The 22954-nt window shown below is 39.8% G+C and overlaps 1 protein-coding gene across 9 annotated transcripts in view; it reads left to right on the forward strand.

Annotated features, from left to right (window-relative positions):
• The first annotated feature begins 5146 nt into the window (after window positions 1-5146).
• The window catches only part of NCAM1 (neural cell adhesion molecule 1), a 251770-nt gene continuing 233962 nt past the window's right edge, over window positions 5147-22954 (forward strand). Inside the window, exon 1 of one of the 9 annotated variants that reach the window (XM_043500815.1) lies at window positions 5147-5563. In XM_043500815.1, the coding sequence (XP_043356750.1) occupies window positions 5512-5563 (52 nt within the window). In that variant the 5' untranslated portion in view covers window positions 5147-5511. The remainder of the gene's footprint in view (window positions 5564-22954) is intronic. The other 8 variants (XM_038380627.2, XM_043500819.1, XM_043500821.1 and 5 more) reach the window with 8 other exon arrangements.

The raw sequence follows: 22954 nt of genomic DNA on the forward strand, positions 1-22954 counted from the left end.
ATAATCTAGTCTGATCTCCTATATAACAAAGGTCATAGGACCACTGGATTAATTTCAGTTTGAATAAGAGCATATCTTTAGAAATAAAAACAATCCAATCTTGATTTAAAAATTGCCAGTGATGGAGAATCTATCCCAACCCATGGTAAGTTGTTCCAGTGGTGGTTAACCCTTTCTGTTTAAAACTTTTGCATCTCATTTCTAGTATGAATTACTTTGGCTACAACTTCCAGCCAGTAGGTCTTGTTACACCTTGTCTGCTAGATTGAAGAGCCTGTTATCAAATATTTCCCCCCCATATAGGTACTCTTAGACTGATCAAGTCTCACCACCTTAACCTTGTCTTGGTTAAGATAAACAGTTTGAGCGTCTGGAGTCGATAAGGCATGTTTTCTAATCTTTTAATCATTCTCATGCTCTTCTCTGGACCCTCTCCAATTTATCAACATCCGACTTCAATTGTGGACATCGGAAATGGGCACAAAATTGCAGTAGTGGTCACACTAGTATGGGGGTGAAAGTAGCTCAAAAGACTATGACTTACCAGTATGCAGGAGTCCTGAGCAGGGGCATGGCCTCAACCAGAAGAGGCGGGTCCTTTAATTCCCTGGGCCCTTTAAATCAAGATTTAAAGGGCCCAGGGCTCTGGCTGTGGTAGCGGCGGCTGGGAGTCCCAGGCCCTTCAAATCACCCCTGGGGCTACCAGCTGCAGAGGCGGCTGGGAACCCTGGGGCTCAGGGGCGATTTAAAAGGTCCAGGGCTCTGGCCACCGCTACCGCAGCAGAGTCCTGGCCCTTTAAATTGCCGACAGAGCCCCAGGGGCTCCCGGCTGCTGCTGCTACTCTGGGGCTCAGGTGGAGATTTAAAAGGCCCGCTTGCGTTAGTGGTGGCCAGGAGCCCCCGGCCCTTTAAATCACTGCCAGAGCCCTGCCGCTGCTATCCCAGGACTCCAGCAGCGGGCCTCGGGCAGCGATTTAATGGGCCCGGGGCTCCCCGCAGCAACTGGAGCCCCAGGCCCTTTACATCGCTGCCTGAGCCCTGCTACTTGAGCCCCTGGGCTAACGGCGGCAGCCTGGGGCGCCAGCGGTGATTTAAAGGGCCAGGGGCTCCCAGCTGTCACTACCACAGCAGCGCCCCAGGCCCTTTAAATGGCTGGCCTGGGGAAGCTGGTCCAGTCCGACCTGGCCTACTGGCTCTTGCCAGTACATCGGACCAGACTGGACCGGCTTACTTTCACCTCTGCACTTGTACCAAATACAGAGGCAATAGTACCTCCCTTCCCCTATTCAAGATTACCCTGTTTATACATCCAAGGCTCTTGATAATGAGCATCTAGGGTTGTTGCCTATCAGGCTCTCTCCATAATACTGGCTTCTAATTTTCTAGAGGATTAAAAACTACCTCGAGAAGCTGAGTTATCTGGGGTCACTGTTCTCTCAATATTTATAAAGGAAAATACAAGGAGTTGTTCACATTTTTGGCAGTCCCCAACAGGTGAAAGAGTGTCCCCCACTTATTCCTTGACCTCCTGCAAGGCAGAGATAGGCAAGTGGGGGAGAGCTAATGGCTTTTTTCACTGCTCACTTCCATTGCTGTACTTTCTGCTCCTCCCCTCTTACATCACAAGTTGTCTGAGAGACTACTTGTGGAGTAAAGGACTGCTCAATGGGAATGAAGTTAGCATGACTTATATCTCAGCCTTTAACTATCAGAAGTTATTTTATACAGCAGGTGGTTCATTTAGGGTCCCATTATCTTTATTAAATCATAGAATCCTAAGACTGAGTGGGGACATAAGTTTTCAAGTATGTAAAAGGTTGTTACAAGGAGGAGGAAGGAAAATTGTTTTTCTTAACCTTTGAGGATAGGACAAGAAGCAATGGGCTTAAATTGCAGCAAGGGAGGTTTAGGTTGGACATTATGAAAAACTTCCTAACTGTCAGGGTGTTTAAGCATGGAAATAAATTGCCTAGGGAGGTTGTGGAATCTCCATCAGTGGAGATTTTTAAGAGCAGGTTAGACAAACACCTGTAGGGATGGTCTAGATAATACTTAGTCCTGCCATGAATGCAGGGGACTAGATGACTTGTAATTCTTGCTCTTCTCTCTATTTTTTTTATGTCTGTGTTCTATTTTTGTATAATGTTTTGGCAAATTGACCTTTTTAAATCTTTCAAGCTCCATGCAGAACTATGGGAACGATGTAATTGTATAATGGAAACATAATTGTGATTATACTGATAGCTCCTTCTCTTGTGCACCAGTTTCATGGAAAAATTTGACCCTTGCTCCTATAGTTGCCCAAACAGTGCTTTCTTCTTAGTGGTACAATGAATTGAGTTCTTTGGGGACTGTCTCCTATGGTGTGCAATGTACAGCTCCTAGCACCATATGACTTTCATCTTGTGTAAGGCCTCAAGGTACTACTGTAACATTAATTATAATAATAGAACATAACAATTCAACTTCTTCTTTGTTTAATGGTAGAGACTAATGTTAAGACATTGTTCTTGCCAGATGTAAATGGTGGATAAATAGGTATCTAACTCCCTCAAGTGTAGCTGCAGATTCAGAGATGCAGCTGAAATCCTCCAAGTACCAAACATCCAGCAGCAGAAGAGGTATCAAGGTAAGTCAACACCTAGTGAAATAAATGTTATCCTCTCAGGACCTCTTGACAGGGCAAACTCATTGAGGAGGTTGACGTTGTGGCCCTAGAGGACAAGTAGAGTGCTTGGCATTGTATCTTCCATATTTGTCAACCGGTGGTTGAAAGGAGGGTGAACACAGGGTAAGAACCTTGCAAGATGTTCTGTTCTGATGGACAATAGATGAAAATTCTGCCTGTCTCTATTGCAGCTACTAGCTGGCTTAATCTGCTAGAATTATACGATTCTTGAGGGCAACTCGGAGCACCCTTCTTGACAAAGATGAATACACAAATTGGCCTACTCTGTGTAACAATAGATTGTGCCATCGTTTCTTGGGGGTTGGTTCCCTAAATTATGCATGCTCAAAAAACGGTTGGCTTTTCATTTAATAGTAGCTAGCTGAGGGTGCCTGAAACTTTCAGATTTTACAGGGGTACCTCGCAGATTAAGGAACCTGAAGCAATTCCATTAGCAGGAAAACCCCTAAAGAATGCAGTGTTGGGGGTGGGTGTATGTACACACATTGAATTGGAGGAGGGGGAAGAATAATAGAATATGGAATGGCTGAGCAAGGTTGCTCTCTGAAGATAATCATTTCAATATGGGACCAAAGGGCTACGAGGGACAGAGGTGATGAAGGAATGTTTTCAATCACACTGCAATAAGTAATGTCATTCCTTTTAGGGAAGCATTTTTAATAAAATGGGGAGAGGATTCCATCTGCTACAAAAGGAAAAAAATCAGTAAATATGAAATAATATATTCTGGCATGGCATATTAGGGCAGCATTAGCAAAATTCTGGAATTTATAGTTTATACTAATCTTGCCTAAACATCTTTGTATCAAAATTTGTTTAAAATGTGAAAATCCCTGGGCGTTCCACACCTACCGTAGCTGCCTTTATCTTTTTACAAAATATGTATTCTGCATGAATTGACTTACACTTGTCAGAGCTCTATCAATACAATATCTCAGTCATTAGGAATCTTTATGTATTCACAGAACTGTCATATTTATTTTAAATCTCACTTTTTATATAGAAACCATAATTAATCACGTAAGCCAAGTTCTTTTGAATGTGCAACAATGGGCTATTTAAGATTAAGTTATTTCCTGTAACATTTATGAAATGAGAGCAAAGAATGAAGACTTTACCTGAAAGAAACAATCACCTTTTTTCCTTTGCAATTAATTCATCCTCTCAAAAGCTCTCCCCTTAACCCCCTTTGGGTGACACACTGTCCATTGCGTGATCTAAAATTTCATTCCTAAAAGCTCCTGTATTTTGCAAAGGATATCACTAAGGCTATCAAGCTGTGATAATCTGAACATGGGAGATTAAAAAAACAAACCGCAAACACCCCTACTATGAATCTGGTTTTAAAGGCCAGTTTCCCAGCACTGACCTCTGTTTTTGCAGACATAGTATTGTGCTTACAAATCTAGTTCTTGCAACCCATGCTTTTTCTGCCTGCAGTTCAATTTGGGGCTACAATATTGTTATTATTTATTTGATTAGGGTAGTGCCTACTACATGCTAAGCACTTCCTACGACAGTCTCTGCCTAGAGAAGACAACAGTTTAAGGACAGACAGAAAAGCAGACAGAAGAGCTTAAGGAAATTGAACAACAAACAGATTTGTCATACAAATCAACAAGATTCACTGTTAACGGCTTGCTAGAAGTGGGGTTTAATAGTAGTTTGTACAGGGGACTTTGTGGATAAGCTTAGGGAGATTGAACCATGAGTGGGGGGCTACACGGAAGAAGGCTTGGAGGCATTTGTATGAGAGGTTGACACATGGGTGGATTAACTGTAGATGTCTAAGGAATCATATTTGCATCCTTAATTCATCATAAGTCTAAGTATCTGGGCACAATTTTTTTGCTGTTTCAAAATTGTTTGCAAAAATCTATGGAACTGCTGAGGCCCTGCTAAATTCTGGCTGTACATTTCTGACTAAAATACACTGCATAAAGCCTTCATCAGAAGATGAAGAACGATGCTTTAAAACCTGCCTTCAGGTAAACATAGAGTGAGGTATTCTCTTTCCAAATAAGTGAGCCTTTTCTTTTCTTTTCTTTTTCTTTTCTTTTCTTTTCAAGTCCAAAACTCTAACTTAAGCCCCCAACAAACTTTGGCAGTTCGGATAAAATAGGATTCTGATCCAACCCACCCCAGTTTTGCAAAATTTTCTTGCTGCCAAAGTTTTGAAAACAAAATAGACCAAAACCAGAACCATTTCTCAAATCCACACCACACTTTGGATTTTGGATAAAATGGAACTTTAGATAACTTTCGCTTTTGTAAAAGAACCTTCTCCCAAAAACCAGCTCCATCTTTGCCCATCAGTGACTTTAAAAAAAACCCCAAACCCCCGCATGCCTGAAATGCTCATATATATAAGTCTGGAGACACATCTCTCCCTTTCTTTTTTAGCAAAACTCTATCAGCACGGAAATGTGTACAGAACGTGAGTGACTCCAGATCCTAGTAGACCCATGCCATATTTTGCAGGCGATTGGAACTACAGTACGTCCTTGCTTGATGCCTATTGCACTGTACTATTTGTGGCCAGCATGGGTGGAAGAACACAGTGAGGTGCAAGTTCTCCTCCCTTTCCAACCTCACCAAACCAAATCCAGGACGGCGCAGGGATCTCTGTTGTGTGCGTGTGCTGAGGCTAGGACTGTCACTCATTCTCTGATCAGCTTCTGAAAGCAGCTAGAGAGCAGCTGGCAAAAAACAATTCTGAAAAAAAAAATTACATTGCATCTAAATCTCTCTCTAATCCACCCAAGCTCCTATTGAAGGAAAAATATATTTGCAAGAAACTTCCACCCCAACAGCAGATTACAATGCTGCATACTAAGGATCTCATCTGGACTCTGTTTTTCCTTGGAGCTGCAGGTACATGAATATATATAATTTTTTTTGGAGGTTGGGAACAAATTTGATTTCTGACCACTTCTGAATACTGTGCTGTGATGCAATTTTAGACGCATCCGGAGGAAGAGGGGAATAGTGTTTTTGTTTCCTAGAATGCAGTGTTTTTACATTGATTATTTGTTTCCCCCAAATATTGAATGTTGTGCTTTCCTCATCCCACTTTGTTTTGGGATTGGGGGGATAGCCGTAGAGGCTGGAAGCGGTGCACTTTTGCGATTTCCCCCCTTCTCTGCATTTCAAAGGCAGCATTTTGGTGGAGGAGCTGGGAGATGAGCGAGAGGCAGCGAGACTGCTAGGGAGGAGGATTGGGAGGTGCTGGCTGAGCAAACATTGAGGAGAAAAGAATAAACCCCAGATCTTCAAGCTGAACCAAATCAGCATCGTTCAGAGTAAACACTGGAGCTAGGAAACCTCTTTCTGTTGCAGAGTGGACAAGACCCTTTTGGTATTTTCGCTGCCTTGGCTCCCCCAGGGATGGTCAGTCAGTCTTAACGGTTTGCAATAGAGGGGAAAATTAGAAGAAAAGGAAAACGTGGGGTTTTTTTTTTGCCCCCTCCTCCTGTGCCTGGTGCTACTTTGCTTTACTAGACGTCCAGTTAGTTGGAAACATTGTTCACAATTGAGGAATCTGACTGGGAAAGATGGCTCAGTCTGCAATTTGACAGGAGAAAGTGAAAGGGGTGGGGGGGGGGGGAGTTGAGGAGGGCGTGAGCCAGGGCTGGTTTTATACATTGATACCTATCTGTATGAGTGCAAGGGGAGGAATTGCCCCTCTTCCTTGAACCCGCCCCTCTTGGATTGAAGGTTGTGTGTGTTGCAAATCGCAGACAATGGAGAGGGGAACGGGGGAAGGAGAATGAAAGGATGAGGGTACTACGTGCGATGTGTTAATGGTGTCGCCATATGAGGAGCCCGGAGGGGGCTTTGTTTTAAACATTTCTATCAGAATAGCTGAAGGATGGTGCTGGTTTTTGCTGGGCGCCCCGCTCCCCGCCGCAAACGATGCCTGTGTAATGTCTTGGGGGGTGGGGGTGGGGGCAATGCAACGAAGTAACGGCGATGCAGTGGCAAATAAAGGCGAGGGTGAAAGAGGCTGCAAAAAAGAGGGGCGGTGTGAATGCAGCTGCAAAGGGTGGGGTGGGGTGGGGTGGGGGGGGGCTAAGAACTGCAGGGGGCGAGCGCAGGGGAGGGGGGGGTCAGTGCTGCTGGGGGTGCAGTAAAGTTCGGAAAGGGGAGGAAACGGGTGCTGAAAAAATCGGTGCGATCCTGTGTGTGTGTGTGTGTGTGTGTGAGCGCGCGCGCGCTGGAGCTGGGGAGGGGACGGTGGACGGGCGCGAGCCCCTGAGCTGCGGCGCGCGGGGAGTGAGGGGGGGGGGGTTGCATCCGCCGCCAATCAGGAGCCGGCGGCCCCGAGCGGGAAACGCCGTTAGGGGCTTTGCTCCCCAACGTTCGTAACGGTCCCGCCCCTCATTTCAGACCTGCCCCCCCATCCAAGCGCTGACACTTCCACCCAGGGGTCGTGCACCCCCCGCTGGGACCCCGCCTGCCTCCAGCCCCCGTTGCCCTGGGACGGCGCCCCACGGCGCCCCCCAAAGCTTCCTCGGCGGCCGCTGTCGCCCCACCTCCACCTGCGGGCGCCGGCGCTGCACCCGCAGCTGCTCGCTCTGGGCCCCCCCCCCCCCGCCGCCGCCTTCCACAGCCCCACCCAACCCATCTGCGCGACACGCTGCGGCCAGCGCCCCCCCCCCCCCGTCACTGCCGTGGCGCCTCAGCCCACAATTGCCACGCGCTGCCCCCCCCCCCCATGTCCCTCACCCGCCCCACGGTGACGGCTGCTGCCCCTGCCCCCCCATCGGCGCACACCCCGCCAGCCACGCGGCCCCACCCCACGGCCAGCGCAGACCCCGCCCTGTCTCACCATTGCCCCCCGCCCGCTGCCAGATGCACCCCCAAGCTCAAAGCCGCCTAGGGAGCATCAGCGTCGCCCCCCCCCGTTCCACCGCTTCCCTGAGCCACACGCACCGTCCCGCAGCCGCTCTTGAATTTCGGATTTTTACATGTTTTTTTTCTTGCTACTTATTGGCGAAGACCCCACAGCGGAACAAATAAGGAGACCGTCGGATCCCAGCCGCCGCCCAGCTCTCTTCCCTTCTGCAGAGCACCCCTCGCCTGCCCCCCACAATCAGCCCAGATAGGCGTCCACAAAGCGCGCTCGCCTGTGCGAGGGGGGAAGAAAGCGGGGGTCCCCCCAGGGAACAGGCCGCTTGGCGTAAGTAAAGCTTCACTGAAACCAAGAACAATTACACACGTGCATCTCTCTCCCTGCCCCCCTCAAAGCGATGTTTTATTTGTTAATACTCATGAGCCTCAAGGTGCCTGGGGAGCTGCACAGCCCAGACCTGACAACTGTTAAACCAGTGTAAAATGGAGACGGTAAAAGCCAAATAAAATATTAAAACGTCAAAACAAAGCAGCGACACATCATACAATGAAAGCAAATACCCAGCACATCTGTAGTGCCTTCCATGCTAAAGGATCCTGCTTTAATTTGCTAACCCTTACCTCCTCCTTTTCCTGCCTCCCTTCCCTCCCCCAAGAGAAAGAGAGACAGAGAACAAGGTTGCAGAGTGAAGAATCCAGTCTGATGAAGGAAAAGTCAAGGCAGCGAAAGAGCTATGCCGGCCATGATAATGCCAATAAAAAGCCTTTCTCCTTTTACAGTAACTTAAATGTAGGAAAAAGCAGGGAATAGACATCTACTAGCGAGGAAACCCCTGAATAGAGGATTGTCTGAGGAGTGGTCACCCAGTGGGGTGGGAACAAAAGCATTCCTCCTGCATCTTTTAAAATAGCTTCTTTTGTATAGATTTCTATGTCCTGGGAGAGTAACGCCTTACCTTACGCTTAAATTAAAACAACATTCTTTTATAACTCAGAGGCTGATTTATAGACACAACAGATGGCTCATCTCCTTGCGTTTACATCCTGAGAACTATGGTTTCTTAAATAATAGAGAACATTTTGTATAAACTTTACAGTGTTGACATATGGCCTTGAGATTCCTGACATGCCCAATTGATTTTTTTTAAGAACATTTAATTTAATATTAATTTAATGAATTCCCAGTGTTTGTCTTCAAGAGTGTTAAAGAACTGTGGCTGCTCTCCAGACTGAAAGTGCCTTCATGTTTTCTTGGGTGGCCTCCAGAAATACATTTTACAGATAGATTTTAGGGTATAAAATTACCTTAGGGTATAAGAAAAGATTGGCTTTTTTTTTTTTTAAAAGAAGGCATGCACTTTTTTTTTTTTAAATGCCATGGGTTTGTGTTGGCTGAGAGGTAGGAAAGCAGAAGCAATTGATGGGGGAGGAGATAGGAGAGGAGAATACTGCACCTGCTGCCATCAGTCTGCAGGGAACAGCAAGAAGTGCTAACAAGAGACAAAAAAAGCACATTTTATTTTCTTGTTAAAAAAGGCCATCCTGCATTTTATTGATCACTTTCACATCTGGGTGTTTATGGAGTGTATGCAGTGTTTTTGTTTTTGTTTTTCTTTTGCTGTGGCTTTTGACATACTGTTTTTGCAGGACATGCTTTAGTATGAATTTCATCTGTCAGTAACAGAACTCTGTTCTGTTCTATCACAGACAGGAAGGCAGATGTTACAGATTTTTAATGAACTTGTACACAACCAGTTTGGGAAGAAGCTGTCTTTCGGGGGCATATACAATGGCTAATATGAAGGAAACTGCCTGAAGAATTTAATTAGATCCATTATAAAGGCTTTTTCAACTAAAGCAAAATGACGTTTGTTAATGTTACAATGAGGATGTAAACCTTGAGGAAAGTAAACATGTTCTACTGTGAAAATGGAAATTTTTAAAACACTCCACGAAACAGTTTGCTGGTCCTTCTGTAAAAGAGCATGTCTGGGAGTAGCCTGGCGAAGGGTGTGGCTGTGAAGGGAACTACAGCTCCCAGGCATCTCTCTGCCTCAGAATGAGATTCTTTGCATATGTCTGCAATGGACTTGAGAATGGGGGGAGGGAGAAGGGGAAGAAGTGATGAATCCATCAAATCTGGGAGGGGGGGAAAATTAGGCATATAGACTTTTGTTAGACGTCAAAACTACCACAGAAGCGAATTTGAAGGTCAGATTTGTGCTGGCTGTGGCCTCTTTTGTTTGGGAAAGGACATTGCCAAATCTTAAAGCTGTTGCTGATGCAAAGGGATGTAAATTAGTTGGGTTTGGCGGTGGTGCCATTATACTCTTTTTCAGTTCATGGTGTTGAAATGCTGCCTCTCTGCTGCAGCTGCTCATTAGTAGCACTGCCTTTTGATGTTACCCTGAGAGCCAAATGGTGGGCTTTCAGGCACTTTTAATGCATTGCATTTATAACTGTCTGAGGGAATCACTACTAACTGCTGGAATGAGATTTTTACATGTAATTCTTAGCTTACAATAAAGAAGGTGGGATGTGTTCCTAAAGAAAGAGGAATCGATAAGGGATCAAAGGAAAATAATTGCAAATGGAAATAATCATTTTACTTACAGTTCAGATTTAGTCCCTTATACTGGCTCTCACATCCAAGGATGGGAATACAGATATTTACTCTGTTGGATGAGTTATACCTAAAACTGCCAGTATACAGAAGCAGTCAAAAGTTGTGCCAAAACACATGGTGACATTTGAAGAAGATCAGAATTTATCTGAAAATGATCAAGATGCTTATGATTTTATCTATAACTTTCTTTGGAACTGGATTTCAGCTCTGAAGTATGCAGTTATTTCTGTTTGGTCACATGTAACATGTATTGTGGGATTATTGACTGACCGAACAGTTAGTAATAGCCTAAATCCAAATAAATCAGAGGCTTAGAAGGAATAGACTTGGGCCCACATTCAGTCCTGTTCTAAGCAACTGCAAATTCACTTCAGATTATTAGTGGTAAAGCCTGCTGAATTTAGCCCTGGATTTCTCTTTCCCTCTCTAATGGATGAGGAATTCCCCACATGTATGGTTGCTGTCTATTTTTGGAGATTATGCTGTCAAGATTGGTCTGGGGGCCAGACTGGTTTTGTTTCAGCAGTGGTATTCCTTCCGCTGTGATGGCATTTGGAGATTTTGGATTTCATTCTTGTAGCTGATGATCTCCCAGACATGCTATAAAGAGTCCTCTGTTCTCCCAGACCTTTCCTGAAGGTGGGAGTGTATGGGAGATGCAGAATGTTGATGCTGGGGCAGGTTTTTTAGGAGGCTTGTTTATTTGAATATTGTATATGTTATGTTTTGACAGTAATCCTAGAGCCTGAGGTAGGAAAAATGAAATAAACGGAGGAAAGTGGCCATCTTTCCAGTAATGTCTCGTTTAGTTTCTTAAAAAGGCAGTCATCCCTTCCCACCGAGAGCTAGAATGTCATAAAATTGTACATCAACAGCTACACTGAAGAAGATACTTTGGGGAATAATCACATAATACTTGCTAGCTGAATGAGTTATCCAGATTTTTAAGCCATCACGTTTAAGAAGTGAATAATTGATATACATATCTGGTAACCATTTGGTCTACTAAGAGACAATTGTATGTGCAACAGAAACAAGGATGCCATGGACAGTTTGGGCAATCAGGGTATTTGCTCCTGAAGGTAGTGTTGATTCCTCTCAACTTTCTACAATATATTCATACTCAGAAGCATGATTTAAGAATAAGGAGCTAGGTTTTCAGATGAGCCTTTAATGGTCATCTGTTTTTTATTCACAGTCAGGGACTTAGTGCTGTCTTTATTCATTGCCAGGGTATCTGAGATACCTAGGCATATAAAGGTCTGATCCAAAGTCCATGGAAGCCAGGTAAGACTTTCTGTTGAATTACGTGGGCTTTAAGATCAATCCCATGGTGACCTAAACTTCAGGCCCAAAAAACTGAGCCTGCATTTATTTGCATCTGCAATTTGTGGCCACAGAAATGGAGGCCAATATCTGAAAATCCAATGCAAGAAGGTTACGTTTAAAATACTAAATACAATAAGGCAATATCTGCCATAGTTAGTCTTCCAGCTATTCAGATCCTTGATCTTGTGAAGAGAAAAGACAGCTGTAGAGATCTGCAGAACTGTAAAGTGGTAACTGGAGATGTCCTGACTTATCACAAACAAGCTAGAGTGATGTAAAGAAAAAATCCATGTGTTCTCACTCCAACCTATATCTTGTACGAGATTATTTCCATAAACCAATGAATAAAAATCTTTAAAATGCTGTATCTCCTCTGTTACCTATTCCACAGGGCAGTTTAATTTTAAATGCTTTCAAGAAGTTAACTGATACATGAACTTTCAATCCTCAATTAAAATAAAATCCTTAGGAAATAGTGTGACTGGCAAGAAGTGAATTGTCAACTAAATAGTAATTTTAAAATAGAGTCTATAGTAAAGTTGTTTTACTAAAAAGGTTTGATAAGACTATTTTTAGACTGTTGTGCTTACTTTACTACATTTGATAGGACTGAGCGTCAATTCATTGTAAAAAGAACATCCAAAAAGTGACCCTGGAGATTTGCCTGTTAGTCTGGTTGACCATGGAAAGCTTTAGTCTTACACATGTTTTTTAAAGCTTTGCTGACATTGAAGATTTTTGCACTATTATTTACAGGTCTAAAAGATAAATATTCTTGTTAATTTTCATCAGCTGTTTCTATGGAAAGAGCTTTGTTAGCATGAGTAGTTCACATCTATTTGGACAAAGTAAATATTTAACACTGAATTAAGTAAACTGAAGAAGCTAGGAAAGAATAGTAACAAAAGAAATTTTAATAGGTATTTTAAAGAATGTTTTGTTTAAATATCTAGCATTGTTATCCATATGTCTTTTCTGATCCAAAACCATCGCTTTGTTCATAGATAAATGGTTATTTTGTAATAGACTGATCATGAAAAATCAGAGTAGATTGATACTTTTCACAGGTTAATTATTTTTCCCTATATAGTACATAAGACTTGTTGGTTTTTCTTTAATGCAGATTATTGCTGTAAAACAGAAATAATGGACAGTTTTAAATATTCAATTACAATTTTACACTATGATGCATGAGTCAACCTTGAAGTGTCAAAGAGAGAAATGCAATCCTTAATTTCTCAGTTTCTTTTAAATTTAACATAAAGTTGTTCAATCAGTAACTTGAAGTCTTACTCCAAGGGAGAAGAAAAATGTTCAAAACTGCTTGAAAACAAAAAAGGATAGTAAGTCTGTGAAACATTCAAAGGGATTCATAATGAGAAATGAGTCAGCTAACACCTTCAAGCTGCAGTTTGAGGTTATTTTGGGCATAGTGTCGTTTATTGCACTTGAAGTGGAAAGTTTGTGCCATTGGAGGGTCCTGGCTTAGTTGTATAAATGAAGTGAGGTTGACTCGGTGATGAGATGAAGAATAGAGAGTGGTGAAACTTTTATTCATGAAGATAGAAAAATGGTGTCTCTAATTCCGAATAGGTTTGTTTCTCATGTAACTTGTCCAAACACTAATAAACACCGTGAAAAAACATTTTGAGAAATTGTATACTCTGTAATAATATGTGTTAATAAGCAGCAAAGACTTTGGTATTAAATGTCATTACAATTACTGCTATATAGTAAGGAATAGTATTAGATCTATGTTGGGAATTGTAAATTTCTTTATTTGAAGAATAGTTTTAGAAAGCAATGTACAGCTAGTTATTTCTGGGTTTAAATGCAATCATTAATTTTTGCAGCTAAACTGTAAGTATTATTATTAAAGATGAACAATTAGAAAAACTAGATTTTTCTTTGTGGTCCTAGCTGGGAAAATAGAATCTATGTTAGATCTTTTGTATTGTATTTAAAATAGCCAATTTGGCATTGTTTACAAAATATTGGCAAATTGGTCCTAATGTGTGGTGGTATTGCATAATCTTATGTTTAAAAATAAACAGTGGAAATAATTGAAGAAACCTCAGAGTTTAGAAATGCTTGTTGGTGGTTCTTCACATCGCACTAAAAAAGCAGGCTGTCTTTGCATATTAATCACTCTTTGAAAGGAAGTTTGCCTTATTTGCATTGTGCATACACTGAGGAGTCTCATAGTGAGCCTGAGAAAAAAAGGGGGGAATTGTAATTGTTGTTCTGAAAAGGGTTTTTATTCCATTCAAGTGGAAAGGCTGAATGCAGGAGAATTAGTGCAGTGTTTTGTGGAAGAACAGTCCCATTTGGTCACTTCATTTCATGTGGAGCAGTTCTAGCTTGTAAGGAGCCCAAACACTGGAGATAGGGTTAAAAGGGGAGTGACTCATCATTGTATGATGTAATCTACAACACTAAAGATACTCTCTATTGCATGTACAAATAATCATTGAATCATCAAGTAAAAAGGAATGAAAATAAAATGTTGGTGAACTGTATAAAGTTTGGTGTTGCTTTTTTTTATTAATGTGTATCACGATCGTGAGTTTATCAGCAACTCATCTAGGGAAACTAGTGATTTGGGAAATCTTCAGGCTGCATATTTTTCAGAATATAAGGTTTTTAGACCAGTTTCACCAACACAATACTCCAGTTTTACAGTAGCATAGCTGTTACTCTGGTGTAAAACTGGAGAATTGCAGTGGTGAATCAGATTGGTTATCTTATTGTCACATTTTCAATTACTATTATTTCAAACTCCGAAAACAAAATCGGAAGGTCTTGTTACTTTTATGTATGGGGCAGGAAAATGGGAAGTTGATGGTTGAGACAAGACAAGGAAAATAAAGAAATATTTTTTTTTTGAGATTATAAAATGTGAACTTTAGGAAGCGATAACATTTTGAAGAGAGAGAGATTTCCCTGGCTAATTTCTCAATAGCCCAAGGAGAAGAGTGATTATATTTAGAATACTCTTAGCGCTGGTGGAACTAGGATTTTAACACAGGTTGATGCACAATGGGAGATGTGGGATCTGGATTGGAGTTGGGGTGGATAATCATGGTTGCCAGTGGCATAACCAATAACTGCAGTTTTAAATAGAGATGTGTCCAAATCTGGCCCCAGAACTAGGTACTTTCTGTTAGTGCTAAAGGGGGGGAGGAGGTGGAGATACAGACATCTATCAATGGGGCAATGTATCATTCAGACGGTAAATGAAAATGTTCATTAGATATCTCCCCCCAAAAATCCATAGAACTAACCCTATATTCATATTTAATCAATAATATTGACTGCTGTTTTTTAGTAAAAACTTGGCTATAACTACTTATGCTTTAGCTCTTATTACCCAGTGGTTGGGTGTCTTTTCTTGTACTTAAATTAATTAGTTTAGTTATGTGCTAAAATTATTAGTTTGTGAATTGTGCAAGGTTGCAGATGAAATAGTGTAAATTTGAAGGAGTTTGAAATATAATTATCCTCCTATGAATAGCAGACTGCAGAGAAATACTTGAGCTTTTATACTCTGATTTTGGGAAGCTTCTTGAACTTGAAAGTTGTTCCACAAATTAATCACAGGAATTGAACCGCTAATACTTTCATTCTCCTTTATAATAGAGAAGTTTGCAGTGTGTGTGTTTTCAGCTGAACAGCTACAATTCATGTTGGGAACATATTAGAGATCTCATTTTAGCAATGCTGTTCAACTAAGAAAAGAGGAAAGAAACGTGAGCGTCTAGCAAGTTTTCTCTTCTTTAGTCAGAAATGGGTAATTTATAATACATACATCACTGTATGTATACAGTAGTATAGTACAGTTTGTTGCTGATGTAGAAAAGAAATTGGCTTCATAATGGAAAAACTCTGCCGAAGTAATGTTGCTGTCATGACAACAGTACTTAAAAGAAACCCCTGGCGGATACTCCCTCTTTATTTTATCCCTTTTTTCTATTTCTCTTATTTGTAAGGAGCACCTATCACTTTGGTGTGTTGAGAGTTATGTGTAATTATTTTGGCAAATATGGTATACAATGAGAGACCGATATAATAGCAGTTGTGATGTTTGCAAAACAAAATCCCTTAGAACTATCACATGGTAGTAAGGATTGGAATATCTATGTAAACCGAACCAGCTAAGGATACTGTTGTGTTTGCATTTGTCACACCTTAATTATAACTACATTATATTTATTTACTGAATTATTTGCTGCAATAGCTATAACATTGACATACACTCTGTGTGTGTGTGTACACACACACCTGATTTTTGTGGGTATTTTGAAAACCTCAAACATATCATTGTTTTTATGTTCTCAGAACTGGATTTATTAATAACATTTACAAGTTTTGCTTGTAACTGTCATGTTGTGTTACAGAATATAACTCCGAGTCAAACAATAACTGCACATGCTGTTGGATAATTAAAAATGTTCAGAGAACTTACTGGCAGAAACATCACATTTGTCAGATTCCCATGTATACTTTAAGAAAATATAATCAACAGTTGCTTTTCAAAGTGTATTGTTTGTTAACAAATTGTTTTAAGCCTGCAAAATTCAAAAGAACAAACTACTGTAAACATATTTTATTTATGGTGTTTCTAAAACATAATCCCTTAACTATAATGGTTTTAAGGATTGTGACTTGACATACAGAATTACTACATTTAGGAGACTATGGAGTAGCAGTATAATCTCTTTATGATCTCTAGGATGCAATATACTACTTTGCTACAGGCTTTCTGAGGCATTTAGCATTTATTATGTACTCACTGGTGGTTTGATATTTGTTGGCATGAGGAGGCTAAAATACTATTAAACAAGCAAAAGGTATATAACTGTATGTATTTAACCCTCAAAGGAGAGAGCAGATCTTAAAAATATACTTTACCAAAAAGAAAATGGTGCATATTATTAGGTGTTGATGAAGTGTTTGGGCTTTGTCTTTTATCTCCTCTTTGTGGTCACTAGCATTTAGGGGGTCCTCCATCATCACAATTAAGAACATCTGCAGATATACATACCTGTGTCATTGTACTAGGTTACAATCCTAAAGCTTTACCAGCTTCTCTTCACCTCACTATAACAGTTTCCTATTCTAACCCATCTTTTTCCCAGCCAGATATGTCCCATAGCCTGTTTGGAGATCACAAGAATTAGGTAGAACAAGCCCCCTCCCTCTTGCTGCTTACACCACTTATCAGAATATAGTACTTATCGCTCAGCTGCTGTTATTGCTTACCCTTGATTTCCAGCTACTTGGTGCTGTGCTTGTTGTGAGGAGCAGAGCAGCAACTTTGGTGAAGGCAGCCATGTAAGGTAGATATTGAAGAATCTCAGCTTCTTTTATCTGAACAATTTTGGATTTAAAAAAGTAATTAATGAATTGGTTCAGAACACAGTCAAAATATAAGGGTGGAGGTTTCATTGCCTGAAATACTCCAATAGCTCTGAATCTGCAGGGTCAAATAAGAGGCTACACTGCAATGAAAGAGTTAATCTTCATTAAAATAACCCTCCACCCCCACATAGTGTTACTTTTCAAAGCAATAGGGCTTGTATATGTATAATTTAAAGGTTGATTGACTGCCAAGTTGTCAGGTCAACCTTATGTCTGACATCAGAGTTTTGTCTGAGGGATAGACTGGCAGTGGAAATGTTAGTTTGGGTCTGCTTCTAGATCGGAGTTCAGGGAGTTGGGAGTAAGGTGTGACTTGATGTTTTATGCTAGTGTGGGTGTTTTTCATAAATCCTTGAGTGATGCTGTACAGTGAAAGTCACACAGCTTTGTAGAATAAAAATTACTTAATCTAGGCCCCATAAAACTAATTTTTTTTTACAATCGAGCCTTCCCATCCCTAGGAAGCAAGTACCTTTTGAGTGTGCTCTTGTTGAGTTTGTTTTTGCATAATATTAGTTGTTAGGAGACAGATTTTATGTTTTGGATGTTTGTGCTTAACTGCCTTTCACTTCAGTGGTAGTTGCATGTATGCTTCTGAGGAAAGAACCTAGATGGTGGTGACTATTTTGAGATGCTTTCCTGTCCCATGCACTCAGAGATCACATCCATTGGTTACCATAGCAACACTTTTACTACAAAATGTTCAGAATAATTGCATAGGTAAGTAAAGATACCCATAAATCTGCAGATTGGCCTCACACCCTGCTATCACAATGCAGGATGTGCCTATGAATTGCAAGTAGATGCAATAACCTCCTTACACATGCTGGAAAAAATAGGGATATTGATCAATTGCAAAGAAAAAAAATGCAGCCTACATGTAAGCAATCCTTCCACTTAAATTGCAGTAATGTTAACAGTTAAAATGATTATGTTCCATAGAATCTTACGTTTAAAATAATTGCATTTTGTTATAGTAGTAACAGTGAAAATTCTAGTCTAGCTCAATGGTCCTCAGCCTGTTTACCATTGTGGGCTGCATATGTGGCCCACAATGTGTTATGTGGGCTGCATCCTGTGGGCCGCATCCAATACTACCTGTATGTCCCTGAGGATGTCTCGTGGGCCACAGCTCTGAACTGATTGGGCCGCAGGTTGAGAACCACTGTTCTAGCTCTTACACAGTTGTCATTGCTATTGTATCTGAGCACCTTCCAGGAATGCATTAAGTGATGTATCTGTGATGTTTTTATTTCTCTTATCCTCTTCCCCAGGAAGAGGAACTGTGTTTACAGTGGAACATTTTATCTTTTGGTAGGGTTTTATTTTGTGAAATATACACGATGCTGTGTGTTAGAGAGAGCAGAGTTGAAGAAATGTGTCTTGCACTTGGAGTAGAAGGTGGTGAGGCTTGCCATGGTTTGTGACTACATACATAGTACAGAAAATTTTTAAGTTTAACTATGCATTTAATGTCTAACCTTTTCTAGTAACAGTGATCTTAGATATTTGCAGCCATAGTAGAAACCAAGTCTTTCAGACAGAAGTGTACAATTTTTGTGTTGTTACTTTAATACTAAAAATTAGCAACACTGAACAGGTATAAAATGAGAAGAGCCAGCAAGGTAAATAATGTATTATCATTTCTGATAATATTAATAATAATAATAATTAATAATGAGCAAATGCCAATCTCTTGAACAAGAGCACTTTCAAAACATCTTCAGTGGGATATCTGTTTTAGTTGTTTTTATACCTGTTTGAAGAATATATACCCCTTTAAAAATACCTGAATTAACTAATTACCTATAGATATAGATGTTACTATGTATTGATTTTTAAATTAATTAGGGTTTAAAGAAAACCACTATAGACGGAGAATATTTTTTTATGAATGCAACTCATAGTTTAAACAAAAAACATTTAACAAGCCAAATGTTAAGCAAATCACTGGAATTTGTGTTGCTAGTAACCATGAAATGAGGATTCCATGTTTTCATGATTGCAGTCTGTGATGAGCACTGCAGTACTATTATTCTATCAAGTTTACAGAATGATTAATGCTATATCTAGTAGCCCTGGTGGATGCATAACAGTTGCATCTCATGGATTTAAATTAGTAAATGCAAATGAGTCCTAAAATCAAAATGGTAAATCCCATACTATAGTTGTCTTATGTATGTTCAGGCCTTGCATTATCTCTGCAATGTCTATTATCTGCAAATGTAGTTATTTGTTATTTATTGAGGCATACACAAGTAGCTGCAAGTTTAAAAGGGGGGGGAAAGTGCAACAGAAAAAAAAATTATTATTAAAAAAAATCTTATCCCTTGTTTTTGAAGGCTACATTTTGAGTGTAGGGACCACAAGAATCTAGTTCAAGTGATGAGTGAAGCAACACTGCTGATTCCCTTGGAATTTAGCACTCTAAGTGGATTAGAACTAAAAATAGCTCTGTCTGACATTGTACCAGATCAGGACGCATTTTAAAATATGTGCATTTGTAGATTTGAGGTAAATGAAAATATCCACACTTGAGCATCCTAAAGCATAGTTTCTCTCTAACAGTTTTGTTACTGGAACACCTGAACGTTGGATGTAATTCTAAGATGTACATTTTTAGGGATATATATGTTTAACATGGAACAAACATTTCAGAATGAAAATGTAATTGTAGTTGTGTGTGTGTGTGTGTGTGTGTAATTCCATTACTTGTGTCAAAATTTTAACATCAACAAAATATTAACCTTTTGTTGAAATCTTTGTGTATATGAATGTAGGCAGAATTGTTCACATCTTAATTATTAGCTATTTATTCAGCATTATAAATATGCATGGTACTTTATAGAACACATATATGGATGACATGCCTGATTCTTCATTGCATTGTGCAGTCATCTATACCTTTTTCATAGTGAGTGAAAAGTGGATGTAAAATGCTAATAAATCAGCATGGAGAAGGACACGGTTTACATCAGTAAGATGATGTGTGATTGCTTTGGTTACTTCTGCTTGTGTCCGAGAAGTTTTAGCTGAGTTAGATGTTTTTCTGTGTAAGTCATTGTTAATGTTGAATTGTAATGCTAATTAATTCACCTTAACTCCAACATTTGTTAAACGGTGGTATGACGACATGGTCTGAGATGAGACTATATGTCTTTGCTGTAAAACATAGTTTCAATTTTAATGAGGGAAAACAAAATAAACATTGTCTAATTAATCTAAAATCTGGATCTCTATTACCACAAATGGCCGTCTTACAGTTTAAACTTCATTCTATACTTTTGTTGCATTTGTATTTTATTCTGTTTGTCAAGTCTTTGGAAGAGAGAAACATCTTTGGTTGCTGGCCAGATGTCATTGATGTTGGCTTCTGTTTTTATAACTGGGGTCTGGTCTCTCATTATCTCCCAGAGATCTTGGTCAGCAGACATAATGCCAGATACGTGTCTCACTTCTGATTCATGCTAGTGTAGGTCCATGAAATCACCTAAGTTACTTTAGTGTAACTAATATTAAGCCTCTTTAAAAGGCATCTCATATTAGATAGAACCCGCCACTCCCTTTTTTTTCCCCTGGTTTAGATCTGGAAAGGATTCTAAAAACAGATAAACAGGATTTATAAACAACTTTGCTTCCTTGGTGTTTTGGGTCCACCATGTCTGTGAATTAAACTTTATAAGCAAGTGTAGACCCTTAAATACTATGCAATGTTTTTCTTTTATTCCGAAAGAAACTAGTATTTGGTTGCTAGGACTTGTTTGTATGAGGTACTATCTTTGCAGCTTGTGATATGGCACAGAACAAGAATTTTTTTTTAAATAATGCTAGTTTTGTATGATGGACACACACTTTTTTTTCTATGAAAAGAATGATCGTTTAAAAGAAGAAACACATTGAAATGGAAAATACCATCCGACCTAAACACTTACTTTCTTTAATGACTTGAACAAGGCTTACCATTATGCTCCACTATGTAATCAAATGTTCCTCAGGCTAATGCTTAAAGCAGTCTTATTTCCATTTACAAGATAAGATATTTGGAGTTAGTTCCTCTCTTGGAAGCTACCTCTATAAGTGGAAGGCATATAAATACACCCACGTATGGAGTTATTTACTTACTTGGAATGTGTACAAGCAACAACAAACACTGAAAAACCACAGCCTACCTTTATAATAAAAGAAAACAAGCAGTCTATATGTGTATCTTACACACAGGAACACTTTAAAAATCCTGTTTCTTGTAGAACATAAAAAATAAAATTGCAGAAGCTTGTGATGTGCGAGTCCTTCCTATCAAAAAGCTCTGTGATGCTAGGAGACTTAATGCATATGGTGAGCTTTATAACTTCTTATTCTTGAGCAATTGCAGTTCATTGAGTACAGTTTCATCCGGGTCTTGTTTGAAAGACCTTGCTGTATTTGTGGTGATAGTAAGGAATCCTGTCAGTCTGAGAACATCAGTTGTCTTCCTTGATTTAAGGAAATATAATTTGGTAGTAATACAAGACAAAAGTTAGCAAGTTCATTTCTTGTCGAAAGCATAAATAGAAATAATTGGGGCTTATTAGACTGATGAAAACATATGTTAACACCAACCATACAAAGTCATTGATTCCACTGAGAAAAAGGAATGACAGACCACAGTCTAAGAAACAAGGATAGTCTCCATGTCCTATAGAGCTATTTGCCATATGGTTTAATGTGTAGGAACCAAGTGGAAGAGACAACGCTTGTCAACAGTAAACCCATAAACAAGTACAGAGGCACATGAAGCAAGTTCTTTCATCTGGAAATTTCATGGGTATTGTATTTGGTAAAGCATGTCTGTTGGATCTTTCAGCTGTATGTCATGTTTGACACTTCAAGCAAAGCTAGAACTACCACAGCATTCTTAATCTTCCTTCCTCTACAAGAAAAATTACATAATTTCTTTTGTCTCATTCAGGACATTTAGAGTTTCCTACCTCGAGGTATTTTTGTGTTGCTAGACATGCAAATTTATGCTAAAATACGTTTGTTTCAAGGAAGAGAGGTGGAAAATCTAGAAGGGTTCAGATTCTCGTCTCTTATTTCCTTTTCCCTGTTCTGTAGAAATATCAGGTTAAAGATTATGAATTTGCAGTCCTTGTGCTTTAAAGAAATGTAGAAGAATGATATTTCCTCACACATTTTCAATCACATTATGAGCTTAAATGCTCAACTGTGATGGCCTGTTAGAAATTAGGCATTGTATCCCCAAACCAATGTCTGACTACAGCAGTCTTTTGTATGTCAAGAACAGTGATTAGCAACATACAAATAACCAAGAATATAGCAGTAATCCAAAATCTTAGCAGAGGCTTCATGGTGTTAATAGGAGTCCGTATGAAAGTTGTTTAAAAGAATTCAAAGGGCCACTTAAGGTGGGTGGATAGTTATAAGGCGGGCGGGATGGGAAAAAGATAAAACCAAATGTAGATTGAGAGTTCCATAATCTGAGAGTTGAACTTTTCCTCCCATGGGGCATGTGGAGTACTACTTATTAGACTTCTCAATCGTTTATAATGTTGAATTTACAGGGTCTGTAATTGCAGGAGTATACTGGACACAGAGGAGCACATAATATTCTTGATATATTTTGATAGGAGATTACATCTCTGAAAGAGAGACTAGAATCTGCAGCTATGTAATCGCAAAGTAATAATTTCTTTTTCAGGTTTAATAAGATGTCCTGTTAAGTATACCTGTACATTTTGCTTATTTTCAGTAAATTTTGAAAAAAGTTACAAGTTGGAGTATTTGATCTTTTGCTTACTACTGTAACTTATCTGTTTATTTTTGGTCCACATGTACTGTACCTGATTGCAACGTTACTATCTGTGTTTGTACATCCCTTTCAAGGTGAGCATCTAAAGATGAGAATTTTACTTGTCTTCCTTTGTTGCTTCTACAGATTTCTAGAACACAGGGAAGAATTTAAGGCTATAACATCTGCTGCTATATTTGATTGATCAGCTGTGTGCTTTGCAGAAAAGCTCTGTGGGATATTTCAG

This window comes from Dermochelys coriacea, chromosome 22, assembly GCF_009764565.3.
Source record: "Dermochelys coriacea isolate rDerCor1 chromosome 22, rDerCor1.pri.v4, whole genome shotgun sequence".
Classification (NCBI taxonomy): domain Eukaryota; kingdom Metazoa; phylum Chordata; order Testudines; family Dermochelyidae; genus Dermochelys; species Dermochelys coriacea.